Consider the following 20,213-nt stretch of genomic DNA (forward strand, 5'->3'; position numbering starts at 1 on the left):
TGCCGAGGTTCCTTTCTGCGCTTGCAGCTGCCGAGCGGGTGCTCAGCGTGCCGGGCGTTGCTCTCGCCTGTGAGTCTTCAGATGCCCAAGCAGTGTTTGCCCTTCTCTTCTTTTTTTTTTTTTTTTTTTTTTTAACATATTATGCTACGTTTTGCTTTTGTTTAATTTTCATAACTTTAATTCATGCTCTTTTTTTTATGTTTTGTTTCTTTCAGTTAATCACACACAGACTTTCAGGCCAAGAGTGGACTTGGTGCTTTCATGTGTTAAGTTGCTTGAGTTTCCCACCCTGTGACCCTTCTCATAACATTGTGTGAGTGGACCAAAGTGAAAGAGAAAATGAGCATCTTCGGTGGTTGCGGTGTAACGACTCGCTCTTACCTGTACAGAATTTATCAGGTTTTAAGGAAGTAACCTTGCCCTGTACATTTTGTTAAACTAAGTCGACTAATCCCTAAAGTAAGATGTTTTCTTCAAAACCCAGTGATGGAACAGCCGTGTATAAAGTGACCGTAACTGTCTGTCTGAACTCTTCTTACTCACCAGCTAAATACTTGCTTTCTAGATTTATTTTAATTGACTAAGGTGACTGCCTGGGGCTCATCCACCTTCCCCTGCGCGTGCACAAATGTGAGGAGTGGGATGAAGAATGCTGAAACGTTTATTTTTCTAACAAAAGTCTCGATTTGAGTAAGTTTTTAGATTGGGTATAAAAACACAATGCATAGACTTTCTGCCCTGGGAATCTTAGTCTGAGTAACCCTAATTCCAGTAATTATATATTTTAATCCTGAATTACTCTAAACACTTTCTACATCATTTATAATATATATATATATAAAGAGAGAGAGAGTGGTTAATAAAATTCATGGGACAATGTTTTGAATTTTCTTTACTGCTAAAGTAGAACATTTATATAGAAAGATTTTTCATAAGAGTTTGTTGTATAATGTGGAACTACAGGATTTGTGTAACTCTTCACTTGTCATTTACCAATGTATTTTACTGTTGTCGAGAAGCTATTTAAGCGGTCCTCTTTACTTTTACGCTTTAACCTTAAACTTATTATGTGCCTAATAAGGAGAATCCCCTGATCTTGAGCTACCCACCGTATTTATACTGACAGCCTCTATTCCTCTTAGAAGGTGCTTCCTTAAACACTCGTTGTGCCTAGAAATCACAGCCTCGTTTTCCTGGGCAACCGAGCTTAGAGGAATAATGAGCATCGATAGTATTTTTATTTTTTTTTTCTATTTAAACCACTTGGTGATAAGGCAGGACAATAACTGAACAGAGGCTTCCTAGTTGTGTTGTCATGGAAAAGTAGTTGGCCCCAGTTCCATCCATGAGGTAACAGGCTAAAAGCAAGCAAATATTTTATATTAATCCCACCCAGCATCTTTAGAGTTTATAAAAGCCCTGGCTGGCTAAGTGTTAGTTGTGAGTGGGTGCCTTTTATTTCGTTATTAATGTTACAGGATTTCTGTGATTATTTTTTTTTCTTTTTTTCTTTTTTGCCCTGAAAGATTTGTCTTTAAGCTGAGATGTCAGCAAATTCCTTATGTGACTTGCAGGAGGAGGTGCACGGCCTTGCACCCGAGCCGTTGCAGGGCGCTCTGAGGGTAGCGTTTTGCTGGATTGTAAAATGAGGTTCTTTAACTTGCATATCCCCTCAAAGCAGCTTTTATTTTTTTTTCCCCCCCGCTAAAGATAGGCTCAGGTGTTAAACTGTTGTCATGTGGACATTGGCCTTTTACGTGGATTTATTGAAAACCATGTCAGAGTTACTTGATGCGTGTAAGAACGACCCTCGTGAAGATCTCGCGGGTACCTTTTAAATCGGGCCGTTTTACAGAGAGTGAAAATTAACGCGCCCCTATTGGGGGTCTGCCGGAAGCTGAACGCTGAATTTTTAAGGCTGTGCCTCCAGGTTAGATGTATTTTAAAGAGCAGCTGTCAAATGTTAGGAGCGTCAGCGTGTGTTTTTCCTCAGCGAAACGTACAAGGAGCCCAAACCTTGTTGTTACGCACAAGACGACGGTTCCGGCTCGCTGCTGACCGCATGTAGGAAATCAGGGGCAGAATGTTGATTTTTTGCTAATGAGAGAAACTCTGATGCACTAATTGCATGAGTGAGCAGCGCTCTTTGGTTCATTGTTTTGCTTCTCAAGGCCAGCGCTATGAAAACAGTAACTGATGACGCTGGGCTTGCCAACGGCTGCCTCGCCATCACTTTTCCAGTCAGTAGTTTTCTCCCGATCTCATGCCGCAGCCAGCAAGATCTATGCAAGTGGTTCCTACCTGCCCTGGCTCGTCAGAGGTCGATTCTTTTTTCCTAGAATAACAAGTAGTTACGAATAATGATGATAACGAAAGAGTAAAAACCTTCAAATCCGTGGGCATTGTGGAGAAATTTCCAGCTTTTTCTGATGAAGACATTTGGAATGTATGGAACGATATTTTGATGATGATGATGATCATATATGCTTTGACTTTGTGACGGACCTGCCTTTTCCCTGTAGTTACGTGTTCTTTAGAGCAGTCAGCAGCAGCATCTCCCCGGGGGAACTCGGTAATTCTTTTTTTTCCCTCTAGTACTTGATTTTTTTTCCTTTTGGCTGAGACAAGATTGAAGTATGCGGTATGTAGGGTAGTTCTGTAGCTTATTTCTACATAATGAGTTACAAATGATGCTGATCTCACTCCAGTCTGAAGATTTACAGCTTGTAGGCTAGAAGTCAAAGAAAAACCCTTCAGAAGTGACTGAGGCTGTTCAGTTACACGTCTTTCAGCTGTTTTATACATTTATCCGTAAAAGGTTGGTATTAATGGGAAAAACTGTCCGTTTTCTTATCATTTAAACATTTACCATCATGTATGTTGTCTGCTTTCTAATTTAAAATGTGTTTTAAGGGCTCTAAGCTCCGTAGGCTTCATGCCTGGCTGTGGTGGATGCCCCGGGGTGGGACGGGGTGGTTGGCTCGGAGCACGCGGAGGTGCCTCGGGGACCTCCCGGGGGAGCGGCAGCCTCTCGGACGTGCTACATCCGCTCGCTTTGTCATTCCAAATGTGTTTGGGTTTAGCTTTTGGTTTGTTTTTTTTTTTTACTTTAATTTCTCTCCACTCACTTTGTACTTTTTTCTTTTATTAAATCTCACGTGTATTTTGAGTTTTTGTGGTGTCATTTATTTAGCGGTGGGTTTCCTGTTACCTAGCCTGGGTTATCTAGTGGATCTCTGCTGAAATAATAACGTGTAACGATTGAAAGCTTACCAGCCACAGGATGCCTTATGACTACTGGGAACATTCAAAAATAAAATTAGCTAATTAGTTAACAATTAGCTAAGCGTACGGTATGCCAAAAAGCACTTCATTTGTAATCTGGGGAGAAATTCTAAGGTATTAATTCAAATGCCATCCCTGAAAGTTGCCTTTCAGCTTGTTTGTACCAGATCCTTTGTGGGATCTGGTGACGGAGCGGGTGATTTACCGGCCGTTTCACTGTTGTCGTCGTGCCTGGAGGGGTGATTTGAGGGTAGGGTGGCAAGGGAGCAGCGATGGAGGGTGACGGTTTCCTGATGGTACTTGCAAAGCTGTATGCTTTTTCTGGAGAAGCACGTCATACACTTAGATCAAGGCCCAAAAAGGAGCACAGCTTTAGTTTGGGGCTCTTTTTTCAGAGAGCTGCTGCTGAAGCTTTACCTGAAGGGCTGTTCTTGGTGTCTGTTCTGGGGAACTGCTGCATATGAAGTTATATTGAGTTAATTTAGGGTCTCTCTGGGTTTTATTCAGTATTGGACTGAGATAAATGCTGCTCTTAAAACCAGCACGTGGAGCCTGGCTGACTCACAGGGTTTGCTGAAGTCGTGCTTCCGATAGGAGCTGCTTCTGCAGCCCCAGTTTCAAGAACAAAACCAAATCGGTGATACTGGCTGCTCCTGAAATAGTTCAGAAACGTGCAGGGAGGCTGTGCTGTTGCTGCAGGATTTGACTTTGTAAGAGACCTCTGCTTTTTGCATGTAATACGCAGCTTGTTTAAAAGGCAGAGGGCAGTTCTGTTCATCTTACGTGCTCTTGTTTGCATCCCACCTTCTCACAAGGCCGGGACGGTCACCCCAGCTACGGTACCGTGCTGTGAGGGTGTACAGCGTCCTCCCGCAGGCAGCTGACCAGAAGCGGTGTTGGGGCTGGTGTGATGTTGCCTGTAGCGATCACCCGCAAGGAGGCAGGTGAAAGTCTGAGCCTGCGCTGGGCTCGGGTTTCGTCGCTTCAGCCTGTTCAATTTTTGAAGGCTAAGCCTTAGCGGGGACTTAGCAGTTGACACCAAGTGGCCTGTTTGAAATGTTTTACAGCCTTTTGCATCCCAATACTTTCTAAAGCCAAATCTTCTGGGAGGCCAGAGAGGAGAAAGTGCATTCAGGGACCTAAGGAATAGTGGGGGAGCTAAGGTGGCAGAGCAGCTGGTCATTTCAAAGACGGGCCACACGGGCTTTAGGATGGCTTACGTTGGCAAGTATTTTTCCCCAGGAGCAATGTTAAGATCATCCATTACTGCTTGTGCAGAGCCTCTAGAGATGCTTGCAAGAGAATGAGCGATGCAAAGCGTTGTTCTAAAAGCAGTTTAGCAGTGAGGTAGGTGCTGTCCATGTTTTGCAGTTCCAGAGCTCAAGTCTGGTGACCAAGGCCCTGGGGACACGTTCGTGCTCTCCCTTCAGGAGACAACCCAACCCCATCCCCATCCCCTTTTCTTAGGCTGCTCCCAGGGAGAGCTGCGCGGCTCTGAGGGACGTAACCCGCGAGGCAAGGACAGAGCAAAGCCGCCGGCTCGGGCTGGCCGTGCTGGAGGCAGCTCCGCGCCTCTCCCCATCCCCTGCCTCCGCAGCACGTGTCTCCTCAGACCTTCCCTGGCAGCAGCCTTTCCTCATTCAAATATTAAATCAACCCTCTGATTACCAGTTCCAAAGAGGATCTTGGCGGCCGTGAGAGCTGCTCCGAGTTGCGATGGTTTAAATGCAAATGTCTCCTGCGTAGCCAGCCCCCGGCGCTGCCAGGCGGCGCGCGTTAGGTTTGCCCTTTCACCTTTCATGCTGTCTGTAATTAATGTAAATAACTGAAACTTAAATACTGATTCTCTTTTGTTCTTTCTGTAGCTTTTTTAGTCTTCCCAGTGCGTGCTCCATAACATCAGGAAGACATGTTAATTAGAAGATTTATTAAGGCCAAATCATCTCATGCAGAAGAAATTAATCGGTGCTTTCACCTTTAAGCTTGCAATATATTGCACAGAAGAGATTATGTAGCAAGGACTAAGATGCACCGTACCTCTTGATGGGGAAAAGTTGCCTTGATCAGGTTTCTCGATAAAGTTGAAATCTAAAATACTTGCCAAAAGATAACATGCTAATTCAGGCTGCTGCATGGCTTGCGCTAAACCCACAAAGCTAATCTCTGGGCGAGAGCCTGTGCGAAGCGGTTAACGCTGACCGACCTTCCCGAGGGCCAAAGCGGGGTGAGCGCGGGGCCAGATTTCAGCTTCCCGCTTGAGCCGCCGCTCTAACGGCGTTTCCGTGTGTCCCCTCCTCGGCCTGGTTTCGGGGTGTAACTGGAGAACCCCCTCACCTCCCTAACCTGTCAGCTGGATTCTCACCTTTCCTAGCAATAACTCTTCTGTGTAACTTCCTTCTGTAGACTTACGGGTTTTATAACCAAAATCCCTCAACCTTCATTTGTTTAATTTTCCTAGAGCTGCGCACGCGTGCCTCACGCCCTGACCCCTTCCCCAGAGCTCCCTGCCCACCTCCCACCCGCTGCCTCGGGGACAGGTGATCCAGCCTGGCCAGTCCGGACTCCGGCACTTCCTACTGGGATGTGGTGGGTGAGAATGGAACCATTTTAAAGGACGACTAAATGTTATGTGTTTAACGGAGGGGAGACGGTTTAAAGCTGGAGACTCGGCGTTCCTGGTTGTGAGCTCTGTGTTTGTAACAGGCTGATGGCCCCTTACGCAAACCCTTGTTTAAAGAAAAGAAAAAAAGGGGGAAAAGGAAAAAAGGCGTGATGCCTGTGCCCCAGTCTAACTTCACACAGGAACAGGGAGAGGTCCCCGTGGAGCTTTGTTTTTAAAACAACCTTGTAAATGAATCTCAGGAATGACCTGCTTGTACCAAAGTTGGGTTTAATAAAAGCAAAACTGACTTGTTTAACAAACATCTGTTAAAATAACCGTTTGTACCCTAGCTATGTGCCCTGGAACAACAACGTGCTGTGTCCAGATTCACAACCCTCACTGGCGTTCCAGTTTCTCTCTGTTAACCCCCCCACCCTGTAGATCTGTGTTTGCAGTGGGGTGTCCCACTTCCTGAACTGGGATGGCTGGAGGGCTGCGGCCAGTTCTGGGCCCCCCAGTTCAAGAAGGGCAGGGAACTGCTGGAGCAAGGCCAGCGCAGAGCTGCCAAGGGGATCAGGGGCTGGAGCATCTCCCTGGTGAGGAAAGGCTGGGAGACCTGGGCTTGTTCAGCCTGGAGAAGAGAAGGCTGAGGGGGATCTCATCAGTGCTTATAAATATCTGAAGGGTGGGTGTCAGGGGGATGGGCCGGGCTCTTTTCAGTGGTGCCCAACGACAGCCCAAGGGGCACCGGGCACAAGCTGGAACACGGGAAGCTCCACCTGAACATGAGGACAAACCCCTTCCCTGTGCGGGTGCCAGAGCAGGGGCACAGGCTGCCCAGAGAGGCTGTGGGGTCCCTTCCCTGGAGACATTCACCCCCCACCTGGACGCGGCCCTGTGCCCCTGCTCTGGGGGTGCCTGCTCCAGCAGGGGTGGGACGGGGTGAGCTCCAGAGGGCCCTTCTGACCCCCCGTACGTCAGGGGCAGCTGCTGCCAGCAGCCTCCCTCCCCGCCTCCGAGCTGCTGCTTGCCCGGTTCCGTGGGGCTGTAGGATGGGCAGCAAACCAGCCCGTGGCAGGAGGTGGGAAGGAAGCTTGCAGCCCGTCCCGCTCCCTTGGGCCGGTGCTGTGACCGGAGCGGGACAAGATCTGGTGGTGAATAGCGGGGGGCATGGCAGGAGCCCGAGGAGGCTCCCACCGAGCAGGCTGTGTCTCCATCACCACCCAAGAGTTTGCTGAGACTGAGGGAAGATGGTGTAGAGGCACGAGGCACTGACTGCCGCGGGTGCTGAGCTCCTGGCCCTGGGGGGTGTCATACATGACCATTGCCAAAACACCTGGATGCCCTAGGAGTAAATTAGAATTTGGAAATCAATCTCGGTGTGTAACAGGCCTGTGGCGTGTGCCCCAGAAATAACCAAAGCAGGCACATGGGCAAGGTCTGGAGACACCTGCCCCTTGCAGGCAGCAGGGACTAAGCCCCGTGACAAGGGCGTTTGTCCCCCGTGGCTCATCCCTGCCTGTCCCTGCTGCCGCAGCGCGCAGGGACGAGGCACCCCGTGCTTCAGCGGGACCAGGTGAGAAGCAGCCAGGGTCTGTCTCTCTCGGGGGCCATGGATTCAGAGCTGGAAGTACGCTTAGGGTGGGTCTGTCTGTCTTCACATCTGTTGTGCCAAAGCAGCGGGTGACCGTCAGGCTGAGCTGAGCAATGAAACACCCTTTGCTGCCACTTCAATGACTGTTTTAAACTTGCCTGTGGCCTCTTTTGAGGCAAACCAGTTAAATTCCTTTAGCAAAGCTTTAGTCTGGTTTGGAGCTATCCTCAAGTTAGATTCCCACCTGGATTGGGGAATTGGGAATAAAAGCTTTTCTCCCCCCCCCCTTTCTAAATTTCTCAGAAGATTTGATTAAGTTCTGTTTGCCACGACCGTAGTTTGGTCACCAGTGGGATTCAAGTTGCATGCCTTGCTGAGGAAGAACGAGGGGGAGCTGCTGAGACCTGCCAGGAGTTAATGCATCGCTTGATCTAAGCGCGCTTTCCTGCATGCTTAAAGATTCGAACTGTAAGTACCGTTCAAATTGAATTTAAAAGAGTAAAGCCAATTAGAAAAAAAAAAACAAACCACCAGAGCAGCCACAGAGGCATCCCCACAAATGAGATACAAAGGCAGCCCGGAAGAATAAACACATAAAAGGCTTTACACACATCAGGAAGCGCTTGGTGTTGGTAACATCCTTCGGTGCGTTTCTTTGACGTGTCAGCAAATTCTGTCAGAAACCTGTAATATGGCAGAACAACTATCCTGTTACTCTTCCCTCTGCTGTTTTCTCACATCTTGATCGATTCTCTGACCACAGAAGTTTCTTTATTTGTGCAACTGTGTAAATGAACTCTTCTTCTAGGTCATCGCACGCCCACCGTAAGGAGCGATACCGAGTCGGGTTTGTTATCTGAACCGCTCTGGTGAGTGCCGGCCCGCGGTGAGGCAGCCTCATCCCCACGCGTGACGGCTCCGGGGTGACTCGCTTTACCTGCGACACGCTTCCCTTTCATGGTGGTTTATGAATGGGAGATGTGGCGGCAGCTGGGGGTGCCTCTGAATTGCTTCGCTGTTTCTGTAGGTGTCTGGTTTATATTTTGGTTCTGATTCAGAATCGGTGCAGCAGCGGTGTCTGCCGGGAAACTTCTTGAAGGACAAAACAATTCCATGGATACTGGCTACAGGGGGGTCGGGTGTAAGTGCAGCTTTGCTTACAAGGTGGTGTCAGCTTCAGGCAGCGGGAGATCAGGCCCGAAGTAAGGCCACAGCAAAAGGAGGCTGGGTCTGAGGGGCATGCCTCACCTGGCTGAGGTCCCTGCAGGGGAGGGGATCCCGCCATTGCTGGCACAAACCCACCCTTGCGTCTCTGCTGAGGGCCAGAGCCGGGAGCTGTGCTCTGCTCGTGCCTGAGGGAGGGAGGAAGCAGCCTTCCTCACCAGGGCAGGATGAGGCACCCTAAGAACTCTTTGAAAACACTCTGTAAATGTTCTCCAGAGTTTTACAGAGATCAAATATTCCCCAAAATAACAAACCTCACAAAACTAGCCCTGAGCACATCCAATCTGTGCCCAAACTCGCTGTGCTGGCCGAACCTGGCACCCTCTCGCCGGTAACTGGTGCGTAGCAAAATGGTTAGGGGATCCACAGCGATGAGCGTGGGCGCGGGTAGTTAAACTCGTGTCTGTAGCAAGCGTGCCACGCGCAGCCCGTCTGGGAAACTCAGCAGGGCAAAACGATTGCTCCCATCACTGCTGTCACCTGGCTGCGTGGCGTGTCGGGCTTGTTCCTCGTACAGCTGGTAAAGGGAAAGATATTAACAGCCTCAGCCTCTGTTCTGCCAGTGAGAATGGAATTTGTGCAGCTCTCGCTATGGAAAACGCTCTCTTTCGGTAACAAGGATGATACCGTTGCAGCAGCGGCTTCTTCCTGTAGTTTGCAGCTTGTCCTTTAGGGCAGGAATCTCCGTTCTTAACGGTGACGCAAAGGTGAGCGGCACTTTTAACCTGCCGAGGCCATGCCGCAGGTGTCGGTTCCTTTGCCGTAACTCCAGCGTTGGAAGAGGTGTGCGGGAAGGACCTGTGCTGCCAGGGAAGCAGCGTGTCCTGGGAGAGCAGGCAGGCTCCAGACTCACTGTGCCCATCCCAGTACGGCATCTTGCACCCTGACTGGGAACGCAGGGCCCTGGTGGGCCTTTCAGCAGCACTGACCTCATCTTTTGGGATGAACCCCCTGTTAACGTATACTTTTGAGCGTTGGTCATGTAGATCTGCAGAGGCTTTGAGAAGCAGGTTGCTTCACGGTTTTTAATGTCACAGCCAGCTTACGGGCAAGGAACTATGGACGTAGGCCCAAAGCTGGGGGAAAAACCATGAGGTGTGGTTGTTGCGGTGTAAAGTTACAGCGTGTTAATCACCACGCGTAGAATTTTTCTGCTAGCATTTCCACTGGTTACGCAGCTGGTGAAGATGCTCAGGATATGGCGAAGGGATGGGAGGAAAAGCAGAACCAGGCACGCACCCCACCTTCCTGCAAGGACCTCTGCGGGCATCGGCTCCTCTTCTAGGAGCACACCAAGACCACGCAGACCAAACTTGTATTTTATTTAATCAAAACTTGCCTCCTTCAGTCAGGCAGTCAAGTCATGGCTTGTGATGGAAAAGGAAGGTGCCTCACTGTGGGGAGGGAAGAGCCCCGCCACAGAATGCAAGCCTCCCCTGGGGTACGTAGGCAGGGTGAATAACGTACCCCACGCACGCTGCTGCCCGGCCCCCGGTAGCGTGGGCGCCTCGTAAACCTCGCCCGGTCTAAAACCGGGCGCCGAGTCCCGCTCCCGCAGCCTCCCCCGGCCAGGGCAGAGGCTCTCCGCTGCAGCACAGCATTCGCAGTTTGCGGGGGCTTTGGCTTGCCTCGTGGGACCTCCTTCGGTTTCGCCGCTGGTTCGAGTCGCATCTGCCCAGGCGTGTCGTTTGCACCCAGCCTCTGACACGAAATGTTTCTTTGCAATGCTTAGGCACCGCTTTCTTTGTGGTTTTAAAAGAAAAGCGTGGCTTTCTCCCTGTGCACATACAAAGCGCCCTCTGTTCTCAGTGCCAGCTCTGGCAAATGTGATGCTTTTGAAAGCGTTATCTGTTAACAGAGCTGCTCAGGACATCAGTCCTGCTCAGTTAGATGTTCAGGGATGCCTCTCCTACAAGGTAAAATGATGAGCAAGGGAAGGAAGGCCAGGAACTTTCCTCCCGCAATGATGAGCGCTGCTGTTACACAGCACGAGGGTCTCCTTGCTCCTGCCTCATCCCTATTTATTTATCTGTCCTGTGCCATAATGTGAGACACCCGCTCAGCATTTAGCCTGTGCCACAGGAAACCCTTCCCTGGTTTGTGACAGGACGTGCAGGTGTGGTGGTGTTACTCATCCAGTGCTGTCTGGATTATACCTTCAAGCTAGGACAACCACCACCTGAATGCTGGCCCTGTTGTTTAAAACAATGAAAAAATCCCCTAAGAAAACACTTACTTTAAAAGAACTTTTAAGGCTCGTTTTTAAAAGCGCAATGGAGGTTTAAAGCGACCTTCGCAATTTGTAAAACCGCTTTGCTGTGGAGATGAGCAGTTACTAAAAGCTGATATGGTGGGGAGGGAATTCATTAAAGGCACTTTGTATTGTCTAGTCTGGTAAGACAGAATAAATAAAAAAAACCCTGAAAGGCAGGCGCTGGTGGGTGAGGGCCCGAGGCAGCGGCGACTGCGGACAAGAAGCAATTTCCCGCAGCTCGTAGGAACTGGGATTGGGTCTGTAATGGCTTAAGCAGGAAGGAGCGCAGCCCTCGGGCCCCTGGATTCTAGTAAGGCCTTAAGGAGAACCACAAGGTTTGGTTCTCAGACTTCTCACTGCTAAATCAAAACCATGGCTCCACCTGAGGACCGCTCGTACAGAGCCAGGAGTGGGAGCTCCCCCTTCCTCGGGAGCAGCTCCTGTTCACCCTCCCATGGGGCCAGTCAGATTAGCTCTAATAAGAGAACAATGGAGTGAGCTGGGTGAAAGGCTCCATCTGTCACACTTCATCACAGCTATTTTAAAAATAAACTCTGAGGCATTTGGCTCTCTCTGGTGCAGTTCGTAGCCTTCGGCCAGCTTGATCTCTGAGCTGCAGGACGGTGACCAACTCTCTCCCCAGCTTTCTGTATTTACATGATGTTAAAAGCTGAGGGGCAGCACACGCTGCTCAGGAAGGATGCAAAAAATAGAAAGAGAATACCAATTTGTCATTATCCTCTGAAAAACACGGCAGTGCTTTTGCTTTGTCACCTGTTCATTCGCTGGGACCTACTGGTTCTGCAGTTGCTGCTTCCGAGGCGGCTGTAAGGGGGGACAGGGGGACCTGCCCTCTCCAGGCCTCAGCTGAGGGTGGGAGCTGCCCGCATTCATCCTCCCACCGCTCGCTCCCCTGTCCTTGCTGTACAGGTGTCTGAATCCATCGTAGTATTCATCAGCCTCCACGGTGCCAGCAGGAATCTGGGCTGTAGCAGGTGTGAAAGGTGCTAAAACCGGCTGGCTTGCGGCGACCCTCAACCCCACTTGATGGGAATTCTTCAATCCAGAAGGGTCGTGGCAGGGTGGCCTTGCCTGGGGGTGGCCCTGGGTGGCTTGGCTGATGGGACAGAAAACATAAACTGCATTGGATGGCTGCAGGCACGTTAGCTCTTGATCCGCAAGCTCTTTGCAGTGGATGAATTCAGTGTTGTTAATCTGTAAGGAAAGATGTGGATTTTTTCGTAAGTTCATGATAAATTACTTTCTCTTCTGGCCACTGCTCCTGTAACTCTGTAATTAGGGGGAGGGCAGGGACAGGCGGGAGTGGATGCCTCCAATATATGCAGAGCAGCAATATGTGTGTTGGCCCTGATGCAAAACACCTTAACCAGGTGAGCTACCACATAAACGGTGGGCAAGCGCTCCCTCTTTTTAGGAGGTGGCAGCAGTCGGGAGGGACTGCAGGAGGCTAGGTTGTTTCAAACTCAAGACCACAAAATGGGCCGCTGGCAAGCTGGTAGCCTGCATCCTTAGCCTTCTAAAGGCTCTCTTAAAAGGTGCGTTTTATGAAACTGGAGAAAAGCTTTAAAAAAACCAACCAAACCAACACAGCTTGCCTTTAATGTGTATCAGTAGAAGCCAAACTGATTGTATTTTAAAAGCAATGTAACTGTACTTAAAAGTTCTCGCAGTCTTCAGCGGGAGGCTGGGGACACAGCGGGCAGGTTTTTCGGTGCTCTCAGACGCTCCTATTGTGGGAGAATCTCCCCTTGCTCAGCAGGCAGGGAGCTCTCTGTGGCCAAGCTCTGGAAACCTCCCTTCCCTGCCAAAGGGAAGCTCCTGTCCCCAGCCCCAGCCCTTAACTGCAGTTTTATTCCCTCTCTCGTTAGCGCTAGCAGGGTCTGCAGCAAAGGCAGAGCACGGACACACGCTTCTCAGAAGGCTGCTGAAGTGCAATGTTGGTTGTAAACACACGTGCGCTTTATGAATTTATCGGTGTCCTGGCCTCAAGGTTTGTGACCAAAGGCCATTTTGATCCCTACCTGTGCTTTTTTTAGCAGATCAGTAATAACAGGAAACCAATCAGGAGTCAGCCTCTCCAGCTCTAAGGTGATGATCACCAAAGCCAATGTGGAGCCCTTAAACTGCAATAGCTGGTGGCACGCCATACAGTGCTGTAGCTGTTTGGTCAAGAACGCGACATGGCGGGAAGGATTCATCTGAGGCAGCCCTTGTAGTAGATGGGGCCAGTTGGACATCACCATGGCATGGAACTGGAGAGAAGATAAAGTGTATATATATATAAAAAACACAAAAAAGCAGAGGTCAGTGAACTTTGTATGTTTTCCTATGTTATCAATCAGAAATACAGACTAATTTAATCTCATATCATGAAACCTAAAGGGTTTCCCTCCCTCCCCCTCTTTTTTTTTTTGTTTGTGTTTTGTGTTTGTACTTGCCAACCTTTGAACTGGTTTTTTGAGCTTATAATGAATGTACGAGGTCTGTGTTTCCTAACAATTTATGAAGTTTCTACGTTATCCAGATCGCTATCCAGGAGATTCAATTCAGGCCAGCAGCTACAAATAGAGTAAAACCAATAACACTGACTGCACTCTGAATTTACTGAGGAAACAAGCACCTAAGAAAGGCAGTTTTCACAATCAGCAGCCTAAGGCGGCTTAATATTTGCACATAACCTTAAAAAAAGGGATCCAGGGTGTGTTCGTATCACAGGATTTTTGCCTTACTAGCACATGATCGTTTCTTGAAGACAGAGTTTAATTGTTTCTATCAAATGTTTAGTAACTGCGGTGTGAACTAAGTGCCCGATTGGGGTCATCTCGTTGCCGAAAACAAGGGTGAATAATTAGCGGGATGAAAAGGAAAATGGTTTAAGAAAAAAAACCCGTGTGTGTGAAATGTAGCAAAACTCTGACAGCTTTCTCTGTACAGTATTAATAGAATGGAAATAGTTAGAAATATTTTTGCAGTGTGTATTTAAAAAATAAAAATGGCGTATAGTTGTGCATTATGAGAATCTTTTTAACGTCCGTTTTAGTTGTCCTTTAAAGATGGGAGTCAATTTTTTGAGAAAAATGAAAGGTTTTAAATAATAGAAAATTTTGAATATAAGTAAATAAAAAAATCACTGTAACATTCTACAGAAGACTTGCAGATAGCAAAGAACAGGTAGTTTGCAGAGCATCTTGGGAAGGATGTGTGGGTGTGCGTACGTGTGCGCATCGGTGTTTTCTAGTCTCATTTGATAAGGAGCTGTTTCTTTAAAGAAGAAAAAAAATTGCAAAACTTAGTGCTTACAATGTTTAAGAAATCCACTGGTGTTGCTGTGTAAAGATCCCAGTGAAGCTTATCTAGTATAATTCTTTCCATTCTCAAGATCTCAGCTGGAGAGCGTTTACAACCACTCTGCACTGCGAGCATCTTCACCGATGGCATTACCTGTAAAAAAAAAAAAATAATAAAAAAAATTAAAAATAATAAAGAAGCCAACATCCTCCACGGTGCTCTGTGTGTTTCTCTGTATTGCAAAGGGACCTGACAAGTTTATACGCATCCTGAAGCGCAGAATGCTCATTCAGGAGACCGCTTTCCCAGGTAACTCCCGTCCTAAACGAAGGCTGGCCCGTGCTCGCCGCGGCACAGCTGGCGACGAACCCACAGCACGAGCGGTGCCGCCGCCTCCCGAGTCACCGTGGGCTCCTTAACGCTGCCTCGGTGGTGCGCCTTCCCTGCTACCAGTCTCATTAGTTTTGCCCCTCTGACACGGAGGGGGCTTCCTGATGGCCTGTTTTACAGGGCCTTCCTTAGTTGTCTTGTCTCCTGCAGTCATTGACTCAGCGTCTCCTTTTTAGCTGAGGGGAGAAGAACCACCTCACCCTAAGAAAGACTATGAGGAGCATCTCGCTGCAGCAGTTGTTCGAAGAGACACGCATGTCTGACTCCAGCTCCTCGGTTTCCTGTTCTTTTTCAAAACAGAACGAAGGAAAGAGGAGAAATGCAATCTGAAATGCTTTTGGCTCATGTTTGTAAATGTCTGAAGTCGCTTCTGCCACGAGAGATGATCTTGTGTAATCCCACGCTTACACGGGCAGTTGCTGTTTTTATGTGCTCACCTTGAGGTGCAGGCCTGAGTCATTTCCTCACCAGGTTCAGGACCAGGTTCGACTCCAAGCAAACTCATCTATTTTAAGCTTCCTCTGAAGTACCTCTGCTCTGTCTCACCTCCCTTACCCTCCCAGGACTACAACAAGGAATTACAGCACACTGATGTTGTGCGCACAAAGCTGTGCATGCACATCTTGACTGTCCCCTTCCCCAGACCAAGCTTTGCTGCGAGACGTGGATTCCGAAGAGGGGAGAGAGGTTTAAGAGCAGGAGGAGGGAAACACATCCATGACAGAAGCAAACACAAGTCCTTCATCCATAAGGGTCATGATTCATCCAAGCAACGGTGAGACAGGACTGAAAATGGTACTGTCGCCCCTTAAGGACTACTTAGGGTAAAGAAGTTAACACCACCTTGTTATGCTCAAGCTGTTGAAAGACCTGGAAACATGAACAACTTGAACACAAAAGATGAGTTTACGTGTGTTTAAAATTAACCATACAGACCTCATCTTCTTCATTGGTTTTTGCTGCAAGGACAAGGCAGGAAATTGCTATGCACCGAAGATATTTTAATTGGGCCTGAAGGGAGAAGAAGAAAACACTGAGTAAAGAAGATAACAGTGTTGGGGGAAATTACTGTCATTCTATGGCAGATACACAAGTTTCAAACTTGTGTTTAAGTTAGAGTTGCTTCTGAATTAGTTTAGCTGCAGAAGGATTCATTTGAAGATGGAAATTGAGCAAGGAAATCCAAAGTGAAAGAAAATAAATCCTCCACTTGGTGCAATTTTTACTCATGCATCCCACAATGTTTAGACTGTGCAATGCCACAGTATTTACAATGCAATGTTATTCCTCTTCTCAGCCGAGATATTAATTAATACACTTTTGCCAAATGCCAGTATTGATCTAAATAGACTTGAGAGCTGCAAGGCTCTGTTCGACTCATAACTTTGCTGTTGCTTCAATAGCAGGAAAAGTTGGCCCCACAGTTTGGTTAAAAATAGTGGTTTCAAAACTAAAATATTGAAAGTGATAATGCAAATGTTTTCTCTTTAGCAGGGACAACCAGATGATAATGAGTTCTTTGTACTTACCACAGCATTTGGACTACAATTCACACAAACACTTCTACCGCAGACTAGATCAGTGGAACCTTATCAAACACTCGAGTTGATGTGTATATGTATCCTTAAAAGCCTTCCCCAGCGAAGACCCTGACTGCTCCCTAAATCTGCTGCCAAACATAGTGCCTGCTTTGTGTATAAACTGATTACATACTCCTTACAACCCCAGTCAGTAATCCAGCCCCCCAAAACAGCTGACAGAGATTCTGTACCTTTACTGATGCCAATAACCGGTTAAGGATGCTGGTAGCTAAGGCAAATGTTTCAGGGTAAAACTGGAACTGAGAGCTTATTTCTGCAATCCAGAGAACCGCTTTCTTGTAACACGACAGGGAGATATCTGTGCCCTGAGGGGAAGAAAAAGAAGAAAAATACAGTTAGTGCTTTGATGATTTTGTTAACGTATCTCCAAAGGAAGACTCAAATCATTCTAAGTGCTCTAATTAACATTTCCGATGTCTGGAGGCTTGAAATGAAGAAAGCTGATGCTGTGTTTACAGAGCGAGGGCAAGGGCACATTTCGGAGCGGTTTAAAGCGCTCGCTGGTGTTGCCCACCCAGTCAGGCTCTAGCTGTGCGTACAAGGGCCTGGCACTGGCTCGTACTGGAGTACGGAATGGGGACGCACCCAGCCCTCCCCTGGCACAGCGCGTCTGAACTGAGCTCTTACAAGCAAGGTGCTGCATGTGCTCATTATTTCCCCATCCTGAGAAAACTGAAGCCTCCCAGGCAGCGTGTGTTTCGTTCAGCCAGCCTCGACACGGGGAGGAGGAACTGGAGTCAGGAGCAGGTTTTGTTTTACTCTGCAAGATCTCTTTTTTAACAGCCCTTGAGTTTGCTTAGCATTGGGACCACAGAAGCCGGGTTTGTGGCTCCCCTGAGGCAGAAGGCAAAATGGACTCAGTTTTCGTTCTTTCTTGTACCTTGTTTGAAGATGCATTCAGGTGAGAAGAAGGGCTTTACTCTGGCTGCCATTCCAATGCCACGCACGAACCATGGCACGCATTCGAACATTACTGTAGGAGAACTGAAAGGGCCGAGCAGCTACCCAGAACAGACAACATTTACCACCAGTTCATTTAATATTACTCATCACATTATCCTTGTCACTATTGTGCCTTATTTAGTAGTAAAAATACTTGGTAAAAAATAGCATTTCTACACCATTGCAAAAAAGAGAGAAGGCTGGCAGGGTGCTTTTGTGCATTCTTCCATGGATCTGATGCTCTTTCCAGAAGCAGCTGAGCGTAACCGTTTCTGTTGGACACAGAGGGCCATTAAGCGCTGGATGTTCCTAAGGTAGCAGGCTGACTTGCTTTAGCAGCTGGGAATGGGGCTGGGTTTCTGTCAGGCCTCAGTGAATTCCCTTTTCTCCCATCTGAATATATGGGACTCAAAGACGGTGTCGAGCACAATTAACTCTAACATGATGCGTTTACGACTTTACCATCGATTGTCTGCTCTTACCTGCTGCACCAGATTTCCCAAAACTACTTGAGTCGAAGCCAGTGCAAAGCAGCTGGTGTACATGGGGCATTAATAAGGTGTAAGATGGGACAAATGCAGACCCTCCCCCTCCATGCCTTAAGCTTAGTCTGTGTGGGACGACTTCTGCATTGAGGTGGATTAGATAGCAGGGCAAGCACTGCATCTCCATAGCACCCCTTAGGCACTTCCAAAGAGGACAAGGGAAAATACCTTCAGGGTGAGATTCTGCAAAACTGGCACTTTCCAAATCCTAGCCTGTCTGGCTAAGGCATTTTCCAGGAAGACGGCAAGTCTTGAGCTCTCTGCAAGTCCAGGGCACTTCGTGGCAGGTCGTTGAGCCAGTTTCCTTGGTGGGAGCCACTGTCAAAGCCAGGAAAAGAATTATAAAGCAACATCCCAGCTCCTTGTACTACGTACGATTTCCTCTCCTGGTGCCTTTCCAATGCTAAGAACAAAGTCGGGAGCAGCCGTACGACCTGTTTGTTTGCAGGCAGAGCAATCCTGTCATCCATTTTCCCAGGGGAAAGCTCATGATGAAAGAAAGCATGTCGAATGGCTAAGCAACAGTGCAGTCAAGCTTTTCTCCTCCCGCGTTGTGTAAAGGCTTGCTTAAGCAACCTTGGGTGAGCAGGAGGAATTGCTCCGTTTACCTTGTTTCACATGCAGCTCTCCGTTTGCAGAGCTATTAAGTTGCAACCCGTTATCACCTGATTTCAAGTTTCTGGCAAATAGAGGTCTATTGTTTCCGTACAAAAGCTCAACGATGACTGTTATTAGGAGGTTTATTAATTCCCAGTTAACAATTTTCCTTAAAGCAGTCTAATTTTTCTCTGTTGCTGCTGAAGACGTGCAACAGGAATGCTTTGGAAATGCCACTCTCCAGACTAAGCACGTATTTACATGAAATAAATGTTTCTATATATTATCACATAAGAACTGAGCGGCGACAATATCTCAGCCGGAAACTTCAACTAACTGCTAGCCAGAGTGTTTCAGCACTTACGTTTTGCTGTCCCTTCAACAGCAGAGAAAAGATGTTACTCCATATAAAATTTCTGCTTTTCTTTGCGAAGAGTGGTGGATGTGGGGTTCCTCATCGGTGCTTTCAGGAAGCTCACACCATTAGCTCTACAGCTCCGTTAAAAAAAACCTTAAAGTGACACGAGCTTTCCGGAAACTGCCCTACACTTCTAAAGCTGCAACTCAGTGACGTGTGCATTTCACTGAAAGGAACCACACATGACTGGCTTTCACTGCCACTGGATATCAGTGCATCCAAACCTGACTGCCTGGACCACTTCAGCAAAAGAAAAGCAAGAAAAGGTTTATCTGTCCAGTTTGATGCACTGCGAAGTTTATCTTTCTGTACCTGGGGGGGGAAAAGGAGAATTAATTGAAAGCCCACCCTCCAGCTAATTTGAATGCGACTGTCCCTGAGAATGACACTGAGCAGTTCCTGCACCACCCACGCCCGCCCGGCCCTTCCAGTCCCACACCATGACCAGGGGCGTGGGGAGCCCCGTCTCAGGAGGAGACCCCCCCCACCCATGCCCCGCGGCACCGTCCTTACCTGCTCTGCCTGCGGGGACCCACCACGGATCCGTGAGGTGCTTCGCCCCGCCTTCAGTGCCCACGGGCGCTGCTGAACACCTCAGCCGGTAACTTCTGTGTCATAAAGCCACCACGGTAAAAAAAACACAACCATCTAGCGGGTGAGAACATCCTTTCCAGCAGAGCTCTGCGGTGGGCTGACCCTGGCTGGGTGCTGGGTGCCTGCCGAAGCCGCCCCATTGCTCCCCTCCTCAGCTAGACAGGGGCAAGAAAATTTAACAAAAGGCTTACAGGTCAAGATAAGGACAGGGAGGGGTCGGCTCACTCACCAGTTACTGTCAGGGGCAAACCAGACTTGACTTGGGGAAATTAGCTTAATTTATTAACAATCAAATCAGGGTAGGGTAACGAGAAATAAAAACGAAATCTTAAAACACCCTCCCCCCACCCCTCCCTTCTTCCTGGGCTCAACTTCACTCCCACTTTTCTCCACCTCCTCTGACCAGAACCTCCTTGCGTGACCATGCTTGTCCTGGGAAAGCGCAGCCTTCTCCCGCTCACAGCTTGATCTCACGGGGAATGGCTCTGCTGGATCACCAGGTCGCCTCCCTTCTGCTCCAAACCCCTCGGCACTTCCCAGGCGAACGCTGCCTTGGCCCGCGTGGGTCTGTCCCACCTGCACAGAGATCGTTGGCTGTGTCAGGCAAAGCCATGCATTCCTGGGATCAGGATGAATTTCTGCCACAGTGAAAAACATGGTAACCTTCAGCATAGCCCCCCAAATCCACCCCTACCCCCTTTCCTGGCATCGGTTGTTGCCTTGGCAAATGCACTGCCCCTTCTCTTGGGCATGGCCCTGCCCAAAATACCCCTTTGCTGTATCCACACCATCCCCAACACCTGACGTGAGCTGTTTTCCTTCCAGACGCAGGGAAGGATCCTCTTTTTTTTGTTTTAT

The 20,213-nt window shown here is 48.4% G+C and overlaps 2 protein-coding genes across 2 annotated transcripts in view; one reads left to right on the forward strand and one right to left on the reverse strand.

Annotated features, from left to right (window-relative positions):
• SEPTIN8 (septin 8) overlaps positions 1–3,169 on the forward strand; it is a 37,514-nt gene extending 34,345 nt beyond the window's left edge. The window contains exon 10 of the mRNA XM_064458268.1: positions 216–3,169. Within this exon, the coding sequence (XP_064314338.1) occupies positions 216–219 (4 nt within the window). The 3' untranslated portion in view covers positions 220–3,169. The remainder of the gene's footprint in view (positions 1–215) is intronic.
• A 3,502-nt stretch (positions 3,170–6,671) lies between these two features.
• Positions 6,672–17,746, reverse strand: CCNI2 (cyclin I family member 2). The gene is made up of 6 exons (XM_064458148.1): positions 17,684–17,746; positions 16,430–16,564; positions 15,595–15,669; positions 14,281–14,421; positions 13,002–13,232; positions 6,672–12,174 (listed from the first exon to the last, which is right to left on the reverse strand). The coding sequence occupies exons 1-6, from the start codon at positions 17,744–17,746 to the stop codon at positions 11,752–11,754; spliced, it is 1,068 nt and encodes a 355-aa protein (XP_064314218.1). The 3' UTR covers positions 6,672–11,751.
• Between the last annotated feature and the right edge of the window lie 2,467 nt (positions 17,747–20,213).

The sequence above is a fragment of the Phalacrocorax carbo genome, chromosome 8, assembly GCF_963921805.1.
Source record: "Phalacrocorax carbo chromosome 8, bPhaCar2.1, whole genome shotgun sequence".
In the NCBI taxonomy this organism is placed as follows: domain Eukaryota; kingdom Metazoa; phylum Chordata; class Aves; order Suliformes; family Phalacrocoracidae; genus Phalacrocorax; species Phalacrocorax carbo.

What these genes read in the sequence shown, in the direction of transcription:
- CCNI2 (XM_064458148.1), bottom strand. Translation starts at nt 17,746, where the DNA reads ATGTACACCAGCTGCTTTGCACTGGCTTCGACTCAAGTAGTTTTGGGA. An exon ending in TGGGAAATCTGGTGCAGCAG is followed by an intron (nt 16,565 to 17,683) that starts GTAAGAGCAGAC and finishes TCTTCCCCTCAG; the next exon opens with GGCACAGATATCTCCCTGTC. An exon ending in CAGTGGATTTCTTAAACATT is followed by an intron (nt 13,233 to 14,280) that starts GTAAGCACTAAG and finishes TCTTCTCTCCAG; the next exon opens with TTCCATGCCATGGTGATGTC.